The sequence below is a fragment of the Oncorhynchus mykiss genome, chromosome 31, assembly GCF_013265735.2.
Source record: "Oncorhynchus mykiss isolate Arlee chromosome 31, USDA_OmykA_1.1, whole genome shotgun sequence".
In the NCBI taxonomy this organism is placed as follows: Eukaryota; Metazoa; Chordata; class Actinopteri; order Salmoniformes; family Salmonidae; genus Oncorhynchus; species Oncorhynchus mykiss.
Genome location: NC_050571.1, coordinates 36107981 through 36127582, shown reverse-complemented (window position 1 = coordinate 36127582; position 19602 = coordinate 36107981). Strand labels below are relative to the sequence as shown.

General features: G+C 43.3%; 3 protein-coding genes across 3 annotated transcripts in view; 2 read left to right on the top strand and 1 right to left on the bottom strand.

The window, feature by feature from the left end:
- The first annotated feature begins 3592 nt into the window (after positions 1-3592).
- On the top strand, positions 3593-6689 carry LOC110505109 (MRN complex interacting protein). The gene is made up of 7 exons (XM_021584085.2): positions 3593-4051; positions 4175-4234; positions 4462-4568; positions 4925-4991; positions 5212-5342; positions 5694-5796; positions 5885-6689. Exons 1-7 carry the CDS (start codon positions 3992-3994, stop codon positions 6530-6532), a joined length of 1176 nt encoding a protein of 391 aa, XP_021439760.2. The 5' UTR covers positions 3593-3991; the 3' UTR covers positions 6533-6689.
- Positions 6690-7245: 556 nt separating this feature from the next.
- On the bottom strand, positions 7246-11043 carry sqstm1 (sequestosome 1). The gene is made up of 7 exons (XM_021584084.2): positions 10546-11043; positions 9378-9473; positions 8867-9189; positions 8461-8707; positions 8135-8337; positions 7768-7984; positions 7246-7400 (listed from the first exon to the last, which is right to left on the bottom strand). The coding sequence occupies exons 1-7, from the start codon at positions 10712-10714 to the stop codon at positions 7246-7248; spliced, it is 1410 nt and encodes a 469-aa protein (XP_021439759.2). The 5' UTR covers positions 10715-11043.
- Positions 11044-17270: 6227 nt separating this feature from the next.
- Positions 17271-19602, top strand: part of mgat4b (alpha-1,3-mannosyl-glycoprotein 4-beta-N-acetylglucosaminyltransferase B) — a 221523-nt gene continuing 219191 nt past the window's right edge. The window contains exon 1 of the mRNA XM_036969826.1: positions 17271-17546. Within this exon, the coding sequence (XP_036825721.1) occupies positions 17450-17546 (97 nt within the window). The 5' untranslated portion in view covers positions 17271-17449. The remainder of the gene's footprint in view (positions 17547-19602) is intronic.

Here is a 19602-nt window from a genome sequence, read left to right as displayed (position 1 = left end):
AGACTGTGAATATCTATAGAGACTCAGCCCATGCCCATGAAGCAGTCCACACTGATGGACCCAGAACTTTTATGAGAAGCACATGGCCCACACACACACGAAGGCAAACTAAAGACCCTCCAAAAGACCCTCACATAAAAAATATGACAGACTTATTTATTTTATGATTTATTTTGTGACGAATGCAATGTTTGTGACAGACACAACCCAAAGAAACCATATCAAACACCAATGGGCTCATACCCATTACCTAATGCATGATTTCAGGTTATTAGCATAGAATACACAGACATGGGGGCGGATAAGGTGGTTAATGGGGAAACAATACCTATTAGTGATGGTGGATAGGTTTTCCAGATGGGTAGAGGCAATTCCAGCGGCGGGGGAGGATGCGAAGTCAGTTATAGGCCACAATCCCAAGATCTCATGGAACGCGCAAGTCAAACGTATGTGCCGGGTCGAAGTTGAAATGGGTCGAAGCCCTGCCCCTGGCGTTGATGGCCATGAGAGCCTCACCAGGATCAGGCACCCATCTCTCTCCTCATGAGATAATGACTGGTAGAGTCATGCCTGGCCCACCAAGGGAGGGAGGTCATATGCCCGCCCTTGATGTGCAATAAATTGTAATGTCTAATTATGTGAAAAAACTGACGGTTCTCTCTGCAGCACTCTCTACCCAGGTTCACAAGGTACCGGAGGGGGAGCTGCCGGGGGACACGCCACCACTGAAGGTAAAGGTTGGAGACTGGGTAAGGGTGAAGGTCCACAAGAGAAAGTGGCTGGAACCCAGGTGGACTGGTCCGTACGAAGTGAAGGAGGTTACTTCACACTCAGTCCAGGTCAAAGGTAAATTGGGCGCACCTTGGCACCACCTCACACATTGTACACCAGCTCCAACCCCTTCCCGCACACTGACGGAAGTCAGAACCGACCTAAGTGGTCTACATTCGGCCCCAAATCTTGCACCTCCTTAGTCAGGGAAAATGGGAGGTTCAGCCCCATATTCACTGACTAAGTCACACCGTACTCCTTGGGAGCGGTTGGGGATCTCCGGACCCCTGTTTGTTATTTTTCTTCTTATGGGAGGAGTCACTGTATGTACACTCACATGGCTTATAAACCAACAGATGCACCCACTACAGACTCACACACTGAATTCTACTCTGCCAGGTGAAACTAACTCTCTCTCTTTTCCCTCTTATCTACCACAAGACCATACCGTTTCTAGGCGTGAGGTGGGGGTCACTAAGTGCACCCCCCAGGAGTTGAAGAGCACCACCCTGTGTTTGCCTTTCAATGCCACCACCACTGTTTACCTGCCTTGGGGCCTTTTGGGTCATGCGAAAAATAGTTTGGGGCTGCCTGCCTGAACCTATTCCAGTTTTAACTGGTATATAACCAAAGGGGGATATGGTGAGTGGTCTTGGAAAAACTTGGTGGCAGAAACGGGGCATGACTGGTCCAGTTATTCCAAGGGACGGGTTGTTCTTGCCTGGCGCAAACGGCTTACATTTTCACGCACTGGTTTTCAACTAAAGCTGATTGTACGACCTGGAACCACTATGGGGTGTCAGGTTTTTACGTTGGCCCCATATGTAGATACCGACAGGGCTGAAGTCCATTTCACACTATATATCTGTGTTACGCCAGAACCACAGCCTACTTCTGTGACGGTGCGTGACGATATGGCAAAGCCACATACCCTGCCCCAGCACAGGGATGGGTGGGGTTCTGCTGTTTTAGTGGTCACCACCCCTACCCCGGATGAGAACATTCGGGTTGCTACAGGTATCTCAGGTTTGTCCAACAATTGGCTATTATTGACCGAACAAGCAGCCAATACAACCCCCACTAGTTGTGTAGTTTGCATGGGTGCCCGACCATTGCTCCGCATTGTCCCGGCTACTGTCGAGATCGGACGTTTAATGCCCCTTATGGACCAAGACAATCCGACTGGTAATTGTTTCTTGTGGGATGCAGTTTACCCTGTTGTCTCCGCTACGGACAGGGCACCAGTATTTTCCTCTGATGTTGCCAGGGCCGAATTCTCCTGTATTAACATGACAGGGGGTATACTACAGTTAGGTTTGCTCCCTGTTGGTTGGTGTACAAATACTATCGTAGTAGTTGGTGTTTTTAAGCCAGTGATCAGGGCTGACATCTGGTGGTGGTGTGGGGGACCTCGGCTTTTTGACAGACCTCCCAATAAGGCTACGGGTACTTGTGCGCTTGTAACACTTCTACTGCCTATCTCTGTTTACCCTATAGGTGTGGGTGATTTGGTGACCCGGATACAGGCTGTGGACCCACAGTTTCTGCCTACCAGAACCAAGTGGGAAGCAGCCCTGACTGTTGGGGATCCCACATATATTGATGCTATAGGTGTTCCTAGGGGGGTCCCTGATGAGTACAAGCTGGTGGACCAGGTCGCCGCAGGTTTTCAATCATCTCTCTGCTGGTGGTGCACTGTGAATAAAAATGTTGACCGCATTAACTATATACATTTCAATGTCCAAAAATTAGGGAACTGGACTCAACAAGGTTTTGAGGCCGTACATGGTCAACTGGCGGCTACCTCCCTTATGGCTTTTCAAAATCGCATTGCCGTTGACATGTTGCTGGCTGAGAAGGGTGGTATATGTTTTATGTTTGGGGAGCAATGTTGCACATTTATCCCCAATAATACAGCCTCTGATGGCAGTCTCACTGTTGCGTTAGAAGGACTACGTACCCTGAATGGTAAAATGAAATCCCACTCTGGGGTTGATACCAGCAAGTGGGACTCCTGGATGGATGCATTTGGTAAATATAAGGTCCTGGTCTCTTCTATTCTGGTCTCTATCTCTGTGTTTGTTGCAATATTAACCCTCTGTGGCTGTTGTTGCATCCCATGTGCCCGCTCCCTGCTTTCTCGAGTTATTACTTCTGCTATTGCACCAAATAATGACCCTGCACTGATGTTCCCCCTCCTACAACAGGAGGATCCTCTGGTGGAGTTTGAAACATGCACATATGAGTAATTTTCACGTCTCTTTGGAGACGTGAAGAGGGGGACTACAAATTTCCTAAAATGTCCTATTCTATTTTTCTTACATTTAGTTTTTGTCACGTCTAGTAGACGTGAAGAGGGGGTGTTGTAATAACATATTAAAACATGTAATGACGCATTCACGGACTGTTGTTAAACACACTGATAACCCATGAATATACACTGCTCCAAACCCTTTGGGATGGGCTACAAAGACACAGAACTCTGTCAAGAACCAATGTGATACAGACAACAGGCTGGAGAGGACTGTCTATCACCTACGAACAACCAACCAGGAGCCAGGACTACTAGAATCTACCTACGTCATTTCAATGTATAAATGTACTGCCCAAATATGTGTTACGCCCTCTTTTTCCGAAACCTCCCTAAGAGTGGACGATGAGAGCCGTGCTGCACGTTTGCCAGATATCACTATGCTAGATTAAAAGGCCTCAAATATACCGTATCCGCCTTGTCCAGAGTCTCATCTTGGTCTTGTCTCTCCTATAACTAATCATTGACAGTAACCAGTTTATAATAGCAATAAGGCTACTCGGGGGTTGGTGGCATATGGCCAATATACCATGGCTATGGGCCTTATTGCTTAATTGAACAACATAGTACTATATCTTCATGCTTGCGTCCATTTAATAACTGCACTTAAGCCAATGCCAGAGGGCGCTCAATATAGTTGATTGTGTTCTGCTCCAATAAAATGGCGCCGACATATGGTAGTTCTGCTTCAAGCTCCTATGTACGACTGCACGGTTGTAACTAGGAATGCAAGCGTTTCGCAACACCAGCAAAAACGTCCGCTAAATACGTGTATGTGACCAATACAACATTTTCTTTCGTACCTGACGTATGACGTCACGTTTCCTCATTCGATAGTTTTTCAAAACATTCCCGGCAAAATCTCAAACTAGTCGTTTTTAGCTAGCTACTACAACTAAAACAAGGAACATGGTTCAGGAATTTCATGTCCTAAGATGCTGTTCTTGCCAAACCTACCAAGTGCAACAGGTAACTTAAGTTTGCTAGTTGTAGAAGGAGCTATCTTTCTAGTTAGCAATGTTGCTAACCTGTTAGCTAGCTATCTTCAAACTTGCTTTGCACGTGTAAACAAATTTGCGCACTTAATTGCAGGTTAAAAAGAGCAAAAAATGGAACTGCAAGCTGTGTGGGGAAAAGCAGTCGGTCATTAAGGTAAGCCAGCTAATGATTTGTTCGAACCACAACAAGTAAAGTATTTGTAAAAATAAATATAATAATAATGGGTTTGTTCGACATTGCAGCCGGTGAGTGACTGATATACAAATAATCATAAATAATGACTCATTATTATTTGTAAGTCAGTCACAACTTACCCATGATAAATCACGGTTTTGATGCTCTCGAACAAGGCCTACGTGTCTATTATGTAACCTTTCCAGGAGTTTGGTCGTGGCTCTGGAGTGGATTGCAGACGTCATGTTCAGAAGGCCAATGCCAGGCGTGGAGAGATACTTGAAGAGCAGGACCAGAGAGCCTGGTCACGATGGTAACTCTTCTGATATTTACATGTTGGAGGAAAAAATAGCATCACTCTCAACACTGTCTACTCCACCCTGGCAGGAAGGAAGCAAGCAAGCAGCGTACAGAGCATCCCATTTCAGCCCTATGATTTGCATTACTGAATTTAAATAGGCCTAGGCGGAAATGGAAGTCAAAAGATTATTACTGTGGAATGTATTTATCTGTATACACTGCCACTCCTGTTTGGGTGTTGTGTGAAGACTTGGATCCACATATGCCCTGTATGTCATTTCCCCCTAGCTTAACTTCCAGATGAGGTGCAAAATGTGTGCTTAAATGAACTATATCATGCTATATCTCTTTCTTTATTATTTGTGATAGGGAGGAGGTGGATGATGTGGCTGAAGAAGAGGTTGTAGAAAAAGCTCAGGAGTGTTGTAACCAGATTGTGAGTTCCCACCATTGTTATTGCCCATCACTTTTTTGGGACACAAACAAATGTATTTGACACAGTCAATTGAATGTAGGCATGGGCAGTTGGGCACAAACTGAACATGCAGTTTTAGGGCAGCAGCCCTAACCAATAATCCATGTTGTCCATTGAATATCATAAGAAAACATTGTTTACCATTCAAAATACCAGTAAATTAATAATTGTATTCCTGTAGGCAGAAGAGGCTAATGGGAGTCGCTGGGGTAAATACCTGCAGGTGAGCGATGAAGGGGCGGGTCAAGAAGAAGCTGAGGAAGAGAATGTTTACATGGACAGAAACCATCTCCAAGGCAACATAAATGTCAGGTATGCCCATGACTCATGTCAGGCTAATTATTTTGTTATGTCTGTACAAGTTTGTGCCTAAACAGTGGCCTACATGTTGACAACCCACTGTTGTCTACACCCTCCTGATTCTCAATAACACCAGTGTCATCTGACAGGGTCATCCGAGGATCAATTGGCCACCATTCTAAAACACACCTGAGAAACCAACAGCACCACTCATCATTGTCAAAGTTGACCATTCAGTCCACTTCAATGTGATTGTTTATTTTCTGTAAAAATAACTTCTAAACCTTCACTGTATGACAGACTCTGTGTTTAGATTGAGCATAGGTATTTGTGACAGCATGGATTATTAATGTGGGCCAACAGAAAGAGAGGTCGAGGGGAGAATGAGGGGAGGGGATATCACAGTGGAGAAGAGGACACCATGCCTCCTACACAAGGCTGGAGGACGAAAGGGAAGTCGGCTAATGTAAGCAGCTAAAGCTAATTCATACCAGCACATGTCCAAGCAGTCTGTACTAACTAATATGCTTTTTCTGGTTTGCTTTTTACCACAGACACCACAACACAAAAGCTCATTGGCCCCTGTACAGTGGTCTCCCAAACAGTCAGCTCCCTGCAGACCACCAGTCCTGGCTTACAGCAAACCCCCTACTGTAATTGAACCACCCTCAACTACCAGCAGCAAACTCTCTTCAACCTCAGTCCCCTACAGAGCAAATGCAGCGACGACCTCGCAACCTTCTGGATCCTCGGGTACTGCAGTGTCACAGACCTCCAAATGGGCCCAGTTCCTTACTGCCTCTCCTGAGGAAGATGAGACCAACTGGAGTGGTAGTACAATGCATATGGATGAGTTCCAAACCACTGGTTCAATGTTCTCAAATGTTCCTAATGTGGTGCTCAAAAACCAGAACCCTTTTGGACAACCGGCCTGTAGTGGTTTTTCCAAATTGGCTGGGCTAGGTGGGGGTAGTGGTTTTCTGGGGAGGAACACCAGAAAGACATTTGATAGGCTGAAGTCGACTACCCCCCGTTGTGGATTTGGGGAGGCATCCTATAGCGAAGGAGGTCCTGCCCATATGACGTTACCTGAGGAGGTCAAAGCACCAGTCTGTCATCAGCCCCCGCCCACCAAGCACCCATGCACCCTCTCTCTGGGGACCATTTTCTACACGGATGACGACTTTGATGACACATTTTAAAAGCCATGTAATGGGTGCTCTTTTTGTGCATCTATAGACGAAGTGGCCTACTCTAAACAAGTCTGAATGTTTTGTAATTAACATTTAACGCATTAATCTCTGGATTTTGTCTAATAGTTCATGGTTGCAATAAATGATTAAACTATGAAAATCCAATGACAATACAGTTTCTTTGCAGAAGTATTTTATTTGGTCTTGACAGGGAGAGAAATGTTTTCAGTGTTACACAGTCATGATTCACACCCTTCACTTGATGCTGTTGACACCGATAATGGACATGACAGTTTATACGTCTGGCAATAATAACACTAAGTAATGTGTAAGAATCATAACTTGATTAATTGACAACTTGTTTGGTACTAGCTCGAGTTAATATTCTGATACTATATGTTGGTTAACATTTTTTACTGCTTTTTTTCAATACAATTTAAAAATGAACCCATGCATCTGTTAACGGTTATAGAAAGTCATTATCATTACGATAAATACCTGATTAGTAAATCCTTTATACTTAAGTGTCAGTACAAGATATCTTAAAAGAGCAAGAGATTTCCCATTACATATTCAGATCTAATAGACTATTATTGCTTGAGGTACTAATTGCCAGAGAGCTGTGAAATAGATTAGGGGGACAGAAGAGAAGGCAGTATTGGTGAAATGGCTATGATAAGAGGATGGAGTGGTGTGCCTCAGGGTTCTTTGTTTAGGCCCCTTTACTTCTGGGGGGGTTTGGAGTAGTGGATGGTGTCCAGGGCGGCCCCAACGTCACAGTCCTTGGTGTGGAGAAGACGGGTGAGCCAGCCACCCTCGTCTGTGAAGCCCATGGACAGCATCTGGGACAGCGACTCCACCAGGCGTGGGTCTGCATCTGGACACAGTGGAGGGTCAAACGCTGATGTAAGTAACTTCTACTAGTCAATACTACTGTACCAGGTGTAGTCAGGGATATAAGAACCTGTCTGTATTATCACCTTCTCACATCACTCTTTTCTCACTTCTGGTGTTACCTATTAGGGATATTGAACAATCAAGGGCACCTCATGGGAAAATATGTTGTGACTTTGTAAAATGTGTAAATAGTTGTATGTCACAACTATGACACCTATCCCTAACTGAAACCACAACTCAGGATATAACTACCACTGACTGAAGTGGTTACTACTAGCAAGGAGGATAAGGAATCACTACAATTAATACTAGGGATGGAGGATATGAGAATTCTCAAACTATCGTACCTTGAGGCAAGTGGGGGTAGGCTGCGGCCTCAGCGAGAGTGAGGGACTTCAGTGGTTCCTGTGAGGGACCCTGGGAAGGGGTGAGGGACCCTAGGGCTTCCAGTGAGCCCTCCTGACCCACCCTGAGAGACTGGAGCTCTCCAGTAGAGGGGTCCACCTCCTTGGAGGTCACGTGAGTCCATTCCTCGTCACCACTGCCCCCAGCATCTTTACCACCCTGCACATATAGAGAGATACATCATTTAACAACACACACCATCTGACAGGCAATGTTATTCTTCACCATTAACTGATGAAGTATCATTAATTAAAATGAAACAGATTTGTTAACTTTCAAGTAATTAAGCTGTAAAGCAGCGTGTCATACCTTAGCCAAACCACTGGCGCTCCCCAGGCTGCTCAGTTCGTCCACCTCCATGTCTCCCTCGTTTGCCCCTGCTCCCTCAGACCCCCCTGTCCCGTTGTCACTCCTAGCACCGGGGTGACCTCCTGACCTGGATGGGGTCGGGTTGGGGGTCATCACCTTGGTCCTCTTCCCCTCGTGCTCCACGTCAATATCCACATCGATACCTGCAGGCAACATGGAGAGGTAAGTAAGCAATTTCAGTTCTTTCAAATTTAGAGTAGTCAGTAGATTTCTAATAATGGATTGATAAATTACTTTTTTATATGGCACTTTTCACTTGGTCTTACCCAGTGGGCTAAGCATGGCTGCCACCCCTTCTCCAATGTTCTTTAGGTAATCCATATTGGCCTGGGACTGCTGGGAGGAAGCAGATGAGGCATCAGAGGATGGCTGACTGTCTTCGGGGGCCGCCTGGCCTGGCTGGGACCCAGATGGACCAGGCTGGGACCCAGAGGGACCAGGCTGGGCCTGGCTTTGGGCCTGAGCCCACATGCAGTGTCTCATCTTCCGCATCCACTTCCCACGAGGGAACCACTGTGTAGAAGAACAAGATCAAAGTATAGAGGCCATTTTTCTCTCCCTAACCACACAGATATGTCCCCCCCTCCCAATTCCAATGGAGTTTTAAATTGCTCAGATGTGTATCTGCAAGAATATCCACTTTAAAACACAAGAAATAAACATGTGTCTCACCTCAAATGTGTTGTTGAAGGGGTGCCAGATGGGTAGGAGGACATGCTCCTTGTGGAGCCCCTTGGCCTGGCACGGGGAGCATAGGTCGTAGTTGGAGCACACAGTGCACTTGAAACGGGTCCCTGCCACCGGGCCCTCGCATTCATCACAGGTCACGTTGGGGTGCACCATGGGGGGCCCGTGAGGGCCATGACCATGAGGTGGTGGGCCATGGGGTGGAGGGGGCCCCATATGGGGTGCTCCAGGGTGAGGGGGGAAGGCGAAAGGAGGGACACCGCCCGGGAAAGCAAAAGCAGGGAACTCGCGCCTGTGCTCCTTCTTCTCTGTAAGGGAAAGAAAAAAAGGATATGCGGGTAGGTGTTAATAACTACAATGTTTCAGTAACAATGAGAATGCTATATCATTATAATAGTGGTAATGATGACTTGGTGCATTACACATTAATACCAGATGGATTAATCTTTATATATTATATATGAAAATGCACCATCTTTGATCACAAAAGACTCACCCTTGATGAAGAGGCGGAAGGTGTCGTCCTTGATGCAGGTGAGGCCCATGATGAGCTCATCGTCGGTGGAGAAGGCAATCATGTCACCGTCCTCGTCTGGGTACAAGGGAAAGAAAAAAGATAATACGCTTTCACACACTGATCTCCTCACGTGTTTCACAAGCCATTGTTTGCTGTCAGCTCCTTATCTAGGCCAGATGATTAGATAATAGCAGTATGAGTTCACTAGTAAGGAAATCTGTCCACAGCTTATCCTCACTGGCTTATTTGATTTAAAACAGGTTAAGGGAATACTGTTGTTACAAAGGTGTTGTGCGCAGACCAACATTTGTCAATTTCCAGTTCAGTTATTGAAAATCCCCAAATGTTTTCAATACATTCATTTCAAGTCATGTATTGAAATACAATTAATTTCCAGGTTTGACTGAGTTTTAATAGAATTGACCCCAACCCTGATACCCAATATGGCAAACAAATTTAGTGATGTGGTACCAGTCAATAATACTACTGTATGAATTTGGTTAACCTAGATTCCCTGTTTGGGTGGAGAGCTCTTACAGAATTTCTCTCTTTTCTGGGTTAATGCCATCTGTTGCTAAGTTACCGAGATATATATATCTTATCTATATATATATTAGTCCACTATGAACTAATGGTAGGCCTACAGGTAGGGCGAGCTCAGAAATGTAGTACAGGTATACATCATTGCATGTATGACATACATGTAACAGAGCCTATTTGCTGCTCACTCTCGATCTGACATTCCCTATGAAATGCAATGTCAAATGTAGACTTCAATAATGTTCTGTGTACCAGTTCTATCAGATTTCTTCGGGTGCATAAAGACAAATTGTCATCTTGATATCTATACTGTTATTCGTCAAACTCACTCCTGTTATTGAAGCTTTCAGTCAGCAGATTATTTCACTTAACTTCTTGACGCACTTTGGTCTAGGCCTATGACACGACATTAATCAGTTGATAGGCCTACTCAAGTAAACTAGGTAGTAACGTGCGCAATAACTTTACTGTAGTCGTGAATTACTTTGTCGGGCGCGATGTTATGGAATATTACAACAAAATTACCGCCAGAAATATTGACGACAATAACACGATCGAAAACACTGTACCATAGGCCTATAATGAAACACTGACAGTATAGGCTTACCTTTGTAAAACATTTGGTAGGGGACATTTCGCAGTGTTGAGAAAACATCAACAACCTTTCGATTCAAATACTCAAAACTCGTTGAAACATCTTGGTCGACGGCAAAGCGACGAATTTCTTTCGGCATGTGTTCCTTCCCAAGGAGATAGGCTTTCACGGTCATAGACATAGTCGAGTCTTCTCACGACTTACTTTCAGCCCAATTCGCTGTAAAAAAAATTGTTGCGCAGTTAAAATGTTAAAGGCCGGATCCACTGTAAGGTAGCTGTCAGTGCGTCTCGCTGTTCTGGGTACAGTTCCGCGTATGAACCTGAATACGACGGCTGGTGTAATATTTATACTTCGGTCTAGCCAATCACAAGATTTTGGTTCGGCATCGGGGGGGAAGTCCACCGTCCGAAATGACAAAGCTCTAGTCGCCTTCTGTTATTGTGCGCAAAAGGCAAGGTAATGTAAACAAATGGGTGGGACGCGACGCCAAAGGGTGAAATGGAAGGCCGAGGTATGACAAGGCACTTTCCATACGGGAATTCCCCGCGTGCAGACTGGTCTCATAGACTAGACGTAACATAATAAACGTAAATCTGGGATACTCTATTTACTATATGTTACATTTGATATGTATGGTTATAGAAGATAGAGTGGGTGGTTGGTTGTAATAACGGGAACATCTAGCAACCCAAAGGTTGTTTGTTCAAATCCCATCACGGACAACTTTAGCATTTTAACTAATTAGCAACTACTTACTACTTTTTTGCTACTTGACAACTACTGAGCATGTTAGCTAACCTTTCCCCTAAACTTAACCCTTTAACCTAACTCCTAAGCTTATAACCCCCTAAACAGAGTTAGTCACCTATCTAAAGCCAGCGACAACAAATTGGAATTTGTAACATGTCATATGTTTTGTAAATTCGTAACATATTGTACCAATTGTAATTCGTAACATATCATAAGAAATCGATGATAGACATCCACAAATTAATACATCCCATGCATTCCTCGGATTTATATATATAATAATACGAAATGCTCTGAGACCATGTTGCAGGGTGAGATCAGCATCATCGGACCACAATTTAACTGGACTGAGCTCTAGACTTGAAGAGCACCTGTGCCGGGACTTTAAACATTTTGACCTCGATTAATACTTGATATTTGAAGAGGGGGTTTACGGATATTTATATTCTGTCAAAATCGTCCACATTGGATTCCCATAGCATGGACCAACTCTATTACTGTTATTTAGTCATATAAAATTGTGAGGAATATATTTGGTTTAAATCAGAGAGCTAGACTACTGTAGGCAGGTATCCACATTGTAAATTCATATGCAGGTGGGCAAATAAAAACCATGCACTTTGTTCTAGTGCCCAAATGACTTAGGCTATAAGGAGATGTGGCCAACTTATAAAGCTATGTGCCCTATACTTGTGTTGTGTGTAGAATAAGTTGGTTGATTTGGCCTACTTTGACAAACAGCATTATTAAATCAAGACATAAGATAATATACTAAAAGCATCTAGGCTAAACACAGTTAGGCAGGTAGCCTAGTGGTTAGAGCGTTGGGTCAGTAACCGAAAGGTTGCCAAATAGAATCCCGGAGCTGACAAGGTAAAAATCTGTCATTCTACCCCTGAACAAGGCAGGCCACTGCTCCTAGGCCATCATTGTAAATAAGAATTTGTTCGTAACTGATTTGCCTAGTTCAATAAAAAATGATATTAGTTTATGTAGGCCTGTTCATCATTGTGCAGTATTTTATTTATTTAACTAGGCAAGTCAGGTAAGAACAAATTCAGTGTCTTGTTCAGGGGCAGATCAACAGATTCCTGTCAGCTCAGGGATTTGATCTAGCAACCTTTCGGTTACTGGCCCCACGCCCTAGGCTACTGAGCCCAGCCAATAGGAAAATGATCAAATATAGGCCTATGATTATTACACCTTTAAGGTGATATGTTGTGTCAGGCAATTCTCTTTCACCCAGATCACCAGACACACCACTTTGGTTGAATATGTTCTGAGCAATAAAGTGCATTGAACCACTTTATGCACTTTATTGCTCAGAACATATTCAACCAAAGTGGTGTGTCTGGTGATCTGGGTGAAAGAGAATTGCCATCAATTACCACACCCACAAACTCAAAATTGGCTCTATTGCAGAAATTAATTTAAAAAAATTTGCATTTGGTAATCCGTAGAAAGCGCAGGATGCTTCTAGAAACAGATATAGACACAAGATCAAATCTGTTTATGGCCCAATGATTCATGGTCGTTACTAGTTACCACAGCCACAAAGTTATAATTATGGCTAAATCACGCCCATTTATAAAAATGTATCTTCTTAAAATCTCATTTTAAACCAAATCATATGCTTAACCCTTAAATTAAGACCAAGCAGCACATGTCTGTTTTCATGCATTTTTACAATATAGCCTAGACGGTTTTTAACTTTGTTGCTGTGGTAACTAGTGACAACAGTGAAAGAGCGACACTTTTCCTCTCACCCTCACGTCCTGCCTTTTGGTGGTGCTCCGTCACCTGATTCTCATGCCCCATGACCGCTTTATCAAACTAGATTTTTTTCGCGCGTTTTGTAATCCGTAGAAAGCGCAGGATGCTTCTAGAAACAGATATAGACACTTAGATCCAATCTGTTTATGGGACGATTACTATGTTGTCCTAATAATTCATGGATCTCAACCATTAAATATCTGGATTACTGACATCAAGACTATTCATTTACATTAGTTGTGGTTGTGTTGTGTTGTGTTGTGTTGTGCTTTGCTTTGACAAGTCTTATTTGTACGCATGCACGATTTGCCTACCGGCCAGAGGGTTGTCACTAATTATCACAGCCACAAAGTCGTAATTGCCTATATTGTAGAAATTAATGAAAACAAAAATGTGCTTTTTGTTCCTAAGGTGAGGGTTAGGCATAAGGTTAGCAGTGTGGTTAAGGTTTACAATTCATATTTTAAGAAGATAAATTGTAGAAATAGACGGGGTTTAGCCTTAATAACAAAATACGGTCGTTACTAGTTACCACAGCCACAACGTTGTAATTATGGCTAAACCACGCCCATTATAAAATTAATCTTCTTAACATCTAATTCTAAACTTAATCTCATGCCCAACCTTAAATTAAGACCAAACAGCACATTTGTGTTTTCATGAATTTTTACAATATAGCCTAGCCGTTTTTTTTTACTTTGTGTTTGTGGTAACTAATGACAACCGTGAAAGAGCGACACTTTTCGTCTCACCCTCACTTCCTGCCTTTTGGTGGTGCTCCGTCACCTGATTCTCATGTCCCATGATCGCTTTATCAAACTGGGGATTTTTTTTGCACGTTTTGTAATCCGTAGAAAGCGCAGGATGCTTCTAGAAACAGATATAGACACTTAGATCCAATCTGTTTATGGGCCGATGACTAGGTTGTCATAATAATTATTGGATCTCAATCATTAAATCTCTGGATTAAGTTTTATTCATTGTCACTCAATGTGTCCAATGAATCAATCATTATTACCATTATGCTCAAATGGAAATGCCCATAACTTTAAGAATAGCCTATGAATGTGAATATATTGAAATGTTGCAAAGTTCTATGATTGAACTAGATGTTGCAGATGATTATGATGTTGCTGATGATGATATATCCATTGTCATGGTTATTTTAGGACTATGGCGAGTACTTGTCTTCTGGTCGTAAATGGTGGGATGATCGCACGCACGACTGGCCTGCTTTGTGGCATGCGTAAAGTTCTACTTTCACCGCTAGATGATAGCATTTCTCCACGAACCTAAGGCCTGCCACATGGCACGCATATAATATTATTGAATGCCAGGGACCTGTTGTAATTGCAGGATATTGCTGAGAATTGTTAGAAGTTCCCTCACAGAGATGTTTTATTTGTACATTTAGCCTATGTATAGCCTTGCCCTGGTAATGTGTGGCAAATGTGCAAAATGATTGAAGTTTATTCTTTCTCATTGGAATAATCACCTACACAAGAGATGAATTGCAGGCTTAGTCGATATGAAGAAAGTACAAAAATGATAATTGCCTGCGCTAAAAAGATCACTATATTGGTCTGCTAATACAGTTTTGGTAGTCCCTTCCACAGATCTGTGCCTCAACGCAATCCTGTCGACCTCATGGCTTGGTTTTATCTGAGATGCACTGTCAACTCTGGGACATTATATAGACAGGTGTGTGCCTTTCGAAATCATGTCCAATCAATTGAATTTACCACAGGTAGACTCCAATCAAGTTGTAGAAACATCAAGGATAATAAATGGAAACAGGATGCACCTGAGCTCAATTTCGAGTAGTTAAGTAAATAAAGTAATTCTGTTTTTTAATAAAAAACTTTATTTTGCTTTATCGTTATGGGCATTGATGAGATTGATGAGGAAAAAATATATTTGATCAATTTTAGAATAAGGCACAAAATGTGGAAAAAGGGAAGGGTCTGAATCCTTTACAAATGCACTATATACACTATCGCTCAAAAGTTTGGGGTCACTTAGAAATGTCCTTGTTTTTGAAAGAAAAGTACACTTTTTGTTCATGAAAATAACATAACATTGATCAGAAATACAGTGTTAATGTTGTAAATGACCATTGTAGCTGGAAACTGAAGATTTTTAATGGAATATCTACATAGGCGTACAGAGGCCCATTTTCAGCAACCATCACTCCTATCTTCCAATGGCACATTGTGATAGCTAATCCAAGTTAATCATTTTAAAAGGCTGATTGATCATTAGAAAACCCTTCTGCAATTATGTTAGCACAGCTGAAAACTGTTCTGATTAAAGAAGCAATAAAACTGGCCTTCTTTAGACTAGTTGAGTATCTGGAGCATCAGCATTTGTGGGTTCAATTACAGGCTCAAAATGGCCAGAAACATAGCACTTTATTCTGAAACTCGCCAGTCTATTCTTGTTCTGAGAAATGAAGGCTATTCCATGGCTCTAACCAGAATAGAAAGAGGAGTGGGAGGCCCCAGTGCACAACTGAGCAAGAGGACAAGTACATTCGTGTCTAGTTTGAGAAACAGACGCCTCACAAGTTCTCAACTGGAAGCTCCATTAAATTGTACCCACAAAACACCAATCTCAATGTCAACAGTGAAGACATGACTCCGGGATGCTGGCCTTCGAGGCAGAGTTCCACTGTGCAGTGTCTGTAGCCCATCTTAATCTTTTCTTTTTATTAGCCAGTCTGAGATATGGCTTTTTCTTTGCAACTCTGCCTAGAAGGCCAGCATCTCAGAGTCACCTCTTCACTCTTCCTTCCTGAGCGGTATGATGGCTGTGTGGTCCCATGGTGTTTATACTTGCATACTATTGTTTGTACAGATGAACGTGGTACCTTCAGGCATTTGGCAATTGCTCCCAAGGACGACCCAAACTAGTGGAGGGCTGCAATTTTTTCTTGGCTGATTTCTTTTGATTTTCCCATGATGTCAAGCAAAGAGGCACTGAGTTTGAAGGTAGACCTTGAAATACATCCACAGGTACACCTCCAATTGACTCAAATTATGTCAATTAGCCTATCAGAAGCTTCTAAAGCCATGACATCATTTTCTGGAATTTTCCAAGCTGTTTAAAGGAACCGTCAACTTAGAATATGTAAACTTCTGACCCACTCTAATTGTGATACAGTGAATTATAAGTGAAATAATCTGTCTGTAAACAATTGTTTGAAAAATGACTTGTGTCATGCACAAAGTAGATGTCCTAGCCGACTTGCCAAAACTATAGTTTGTTAACAAGACATTTGTGGAGTGGTTGAAAAACTAGTTTTAATGGCTCCAACCTAAGTGTATGTAAACTTCCGACTTCAACTGTAACTCTGAGCTGGATGTAATGCTCAGCCGGATGCTGTATGTGACTGAGTCGGATGCTGGAGGTAACTTTGAGCCGGATGTAACTCTGAGCCGGATGCTGTATGTAACTCTGAGCCGGATGCTGTATGTAACTCTGAGCTGGATCCTACTCAGCTGAGCTGGATAAATCTCTGAGCCAGATGCTACTCAGCTGAGCTGGATGCTGGATGTAACTCTGAGCCGGATGCTGTATGTCACTCTGAGCTGGATCCTACTCAGCTGAGCTTGGATGTAACTCTGAGGCAGATGCTACTCAGCTGGGCAGAATGCTGGATGTAACTTTGAGCCAGATGCTGGATGCTATACTGGAGGTAACATCCAGCATCTAGCTCAGTGTTACAGCCCCTACTGCTAATTTGTATAGCCTATGTGGAGAGAGATGCACTGTGTGGAGAGAGATGCACTGCTCCTGCTGGCCCTAAAATGCAAGTGGTAGTCAGAATCCCATTGAACTGATTTTATTGTTATTATGTTCTAGGTAGGCTAAATAACTCATATGGATTTGGGCATATGGTTTGCTTTACATGTTATAGCAGAAGTCAAATGAAATTTAAAGATGCACTGTGCACCCCGAATATGGAGAAGCAGTTGTCGGCTACCTCGGCACATATGACATTCAATTCATGAGCGAAATATGAAAATTCATGAACGGATGTGAAAGTAAACCTGGAACTGCTGCCTCACATTTTTCAACGCCCACTAGCAGAGTCGCAACACTACATGGCATGCCTCATAACCACTCCGTCCGCACTGACTCGAGAAGGATGGGAGAGAGAGAGAGAACCCCCCCCCCCCCCCCCTTTCTGGCAACTCCTCCCCAAGCACTCCCTGCTTGTGCAAATGAGTAGTCAACCCGAGAGCAGAGCGCCGCGCAATAACAAACTCAGCCTCCGCTCTGACTGCCAGGCGTGAAGAGGCATTTCTATACTGGAAGTGCAGCAAACGAGCTGAGAGAGCCCAGATACCCCGCACTCAAGTTCGGACATGAGCCCGGGGATCCGGAGATGAGGCTCCGAAATGGCACCTTCCTAACGGTCGTATTGTTCGGTCTATGCGGACTCATTTCGCTCTCCTGGTACACTGCATTCAGCAACTCCAAAGGTAAAGTAGCTGCTATATCACACCACGAGGCAGGGGGCGTGTTGAGGCGATTTGATAGATTTCGTCTGCTGTTGGAGACGAACTACACCAGATATCGGTCTGATATCGCGTAGCTGTGTTTGGAAATAAGATTCTGGTGTTGGTGTTTTGACATTTCAATTTCCTGTTATCCATCGACCATGAGGAATAGTCTGTTTTCACCGGGTGGCATCAGTCAGACCCCTCTACCTTTGTCATCCGTTTTATTTTGCAACATTTTCCTACATTGAACAGATTGTTGATAAATACATAATTTTAAGACATGCGTCTTTGTATTCCTCAGCCTGCACGGATAGGGTAATTTTGGTATCTTTTCCTCTGTATGAACATAGCGTTGACATTATGAATCAGATGATTGCTCAAAGTGCGCATCTCTAGCAGCAATATTGAAACAAAGCAGCTGTAGATTATGAATGCTGATACAATGTTTGTGAGGAACTTGCAAAAATGTAACCTCAAGCTTCAAGTGCCGGTGCATGTAGGCTAAGGATGGATCTCTCCCCCTGGTTTGAACATGTATGGTGCTTGGTGTGTTTTGAAGTTGCTGGGCCAGCAGACGTGTCAGTTCCTAGGCTGCTGTTTACACAGGCTTCCCAGCTGACAGGGCAGCCCAATTCTGATCTTTTGCCACTAATTTGGTCTTTTGACGATCTTATCTTTTGCCAATAATCCCTCCAAGTGCTCTCTGGTGTACAGTATGTATTGACAGTTCACACACAGGTCTTTCATCAAGCCCCAATAGTGTTGGGAGCCTTGCACTCACTCCCATTTGGTTCATGCCAAGTGTTGCATAAACACTGGGAGGATATCACAAATAAAATCAGAACTATTGAAATATTCCTTTTTAGTGGTAATTAGTCACCCAATTCGGCGCAGAAGTCACGTGATTCAGTCTCTATATGTATAAAGAGGGACTTTTCAAGCCTCTGCCTCTCACAATGTTGTTGGAAACTCCAATGCATGATTAATGATTCAAACAAATCATGCAAATGTAACAGTATAGACTTTACGTCCGTCCCCTCGCCCCGACCTGGGCGCAAACCAGGGACGCTCTGCACACGTCAACAGTCACCCTCAACGCATCGTTACCCATCGCTCCACAAAAGCCGCGGCCCTTGCAGAGCAAGGGTAACCACTACTTCAACGTCTCAGAGAAAGTGACGTCACCGATTGAAACGCCACTAGCGCGCACCTCCGCTAACTAGCTAGCCATTTCACATTGGCTACACAAATGTAATAAAATAAAATCAAAAGTTGTGAGGAAAAATTCCCAGTCGATTACTACAGTAGATCTGGAATTCAGTCGGTTGTCCTTATTATGATGCAGCTGCCAAATTCCCTGGACATTGGTGCCAAATTTCGGGGAGAAACTTGATAGGGTGATGACTCATGCCTTTTTCTAGTTAGTTTCACACAGATCGTATTGACCCTTTAAAAAACCTGCAGACCCTTCTTCTCAGGAGCCAATACAAACAATGAGCACCACAATGGAAGTGCACCTTCGCTGTGTTGGGTGTGCCCCCAAGCTTTAAAAAAAAAAAAAACTTTATTTAACAAGGCAAGTCAGTTAAGAACAAATTCTTATTTTCAATGACTGCCTAGGAACAGTGGGTTAACTGTCTTGTTCAGGGGTTTAACGGCAGATTTTTATCTTGTCAGCTCAGGGATTCGATCTCGCAACCTTTCGGTTACTAGTCCAACGCTCTAACCACTAGGTTACCTGCCGCCCCTCTGGATGTGTCTTCATTGTTTTCATTCTGATAGGACACTGCACATGAAGATTAAAGATGCATTATTCAGAAATCGCTCCGCCATTTCCTGGTTGCTGATATTCTAATAGTTTGCCTAATTTCAGTTTGTGACAAACAAGCAGTCATTGTGTAGAGAGTCATTGTACCATCTAAACCTCTTGCGAAATATATATTCCATAACCAAACACATTGTATATTCATCTATTTGAAGCTGGTGTTCAAAACCGAAAGTAAAATATGAAAAAACGAAACTTCAGAACGGGAAT

Excerpts from the sequence above, each read along its gene's own strand:
- LOC110505109 (XM_021584085.2), top strand. The coding sequence starts at position 3,992 with ATGGTTCAGGAATTTCATGTCCTAAGATGCTGTTCTTGCCAAACCTAC. Across the intron at positions 4,992-5,211 it reads AGGAGTGTTGTAACCAGATT|GCAGAAGAGGCTAATGGGAG; the intron begins GTGAGTTCCCAC and ends GTATTCCTGTAG. Across the intron at positions 5,343-5,693 it reads CAAGGCAACATAAATGTCAG|AAAGAGAGGTCGAGGGGAGA; the intron begins GTATGCCCATGA and ends GTGGGCCAACAG.
- sqstm1 (XM_021584084.2), bottom strand. The coding sequence starts at position 10,714 with ATGTCTATGACCGTGAAAGCCTATCTCCTTGGGAAGGAACACATGCCG. Across the intron at positions 8,338-8,460 it reads AGCCATGCTTAGCCCACTGG|GTATCGATGTGGATATTGAC; the intron begins GTAAGACCAAGT and ends TGTTGCCTGCAG. Across the intron at positions 7,401-7,767 it reads CTACCCCCACTTGCCTCAAG|ATGCAGACCCACGCCTGGTG; the intron begins GTACGATAGTTT and ends CACTGTGTCCAG.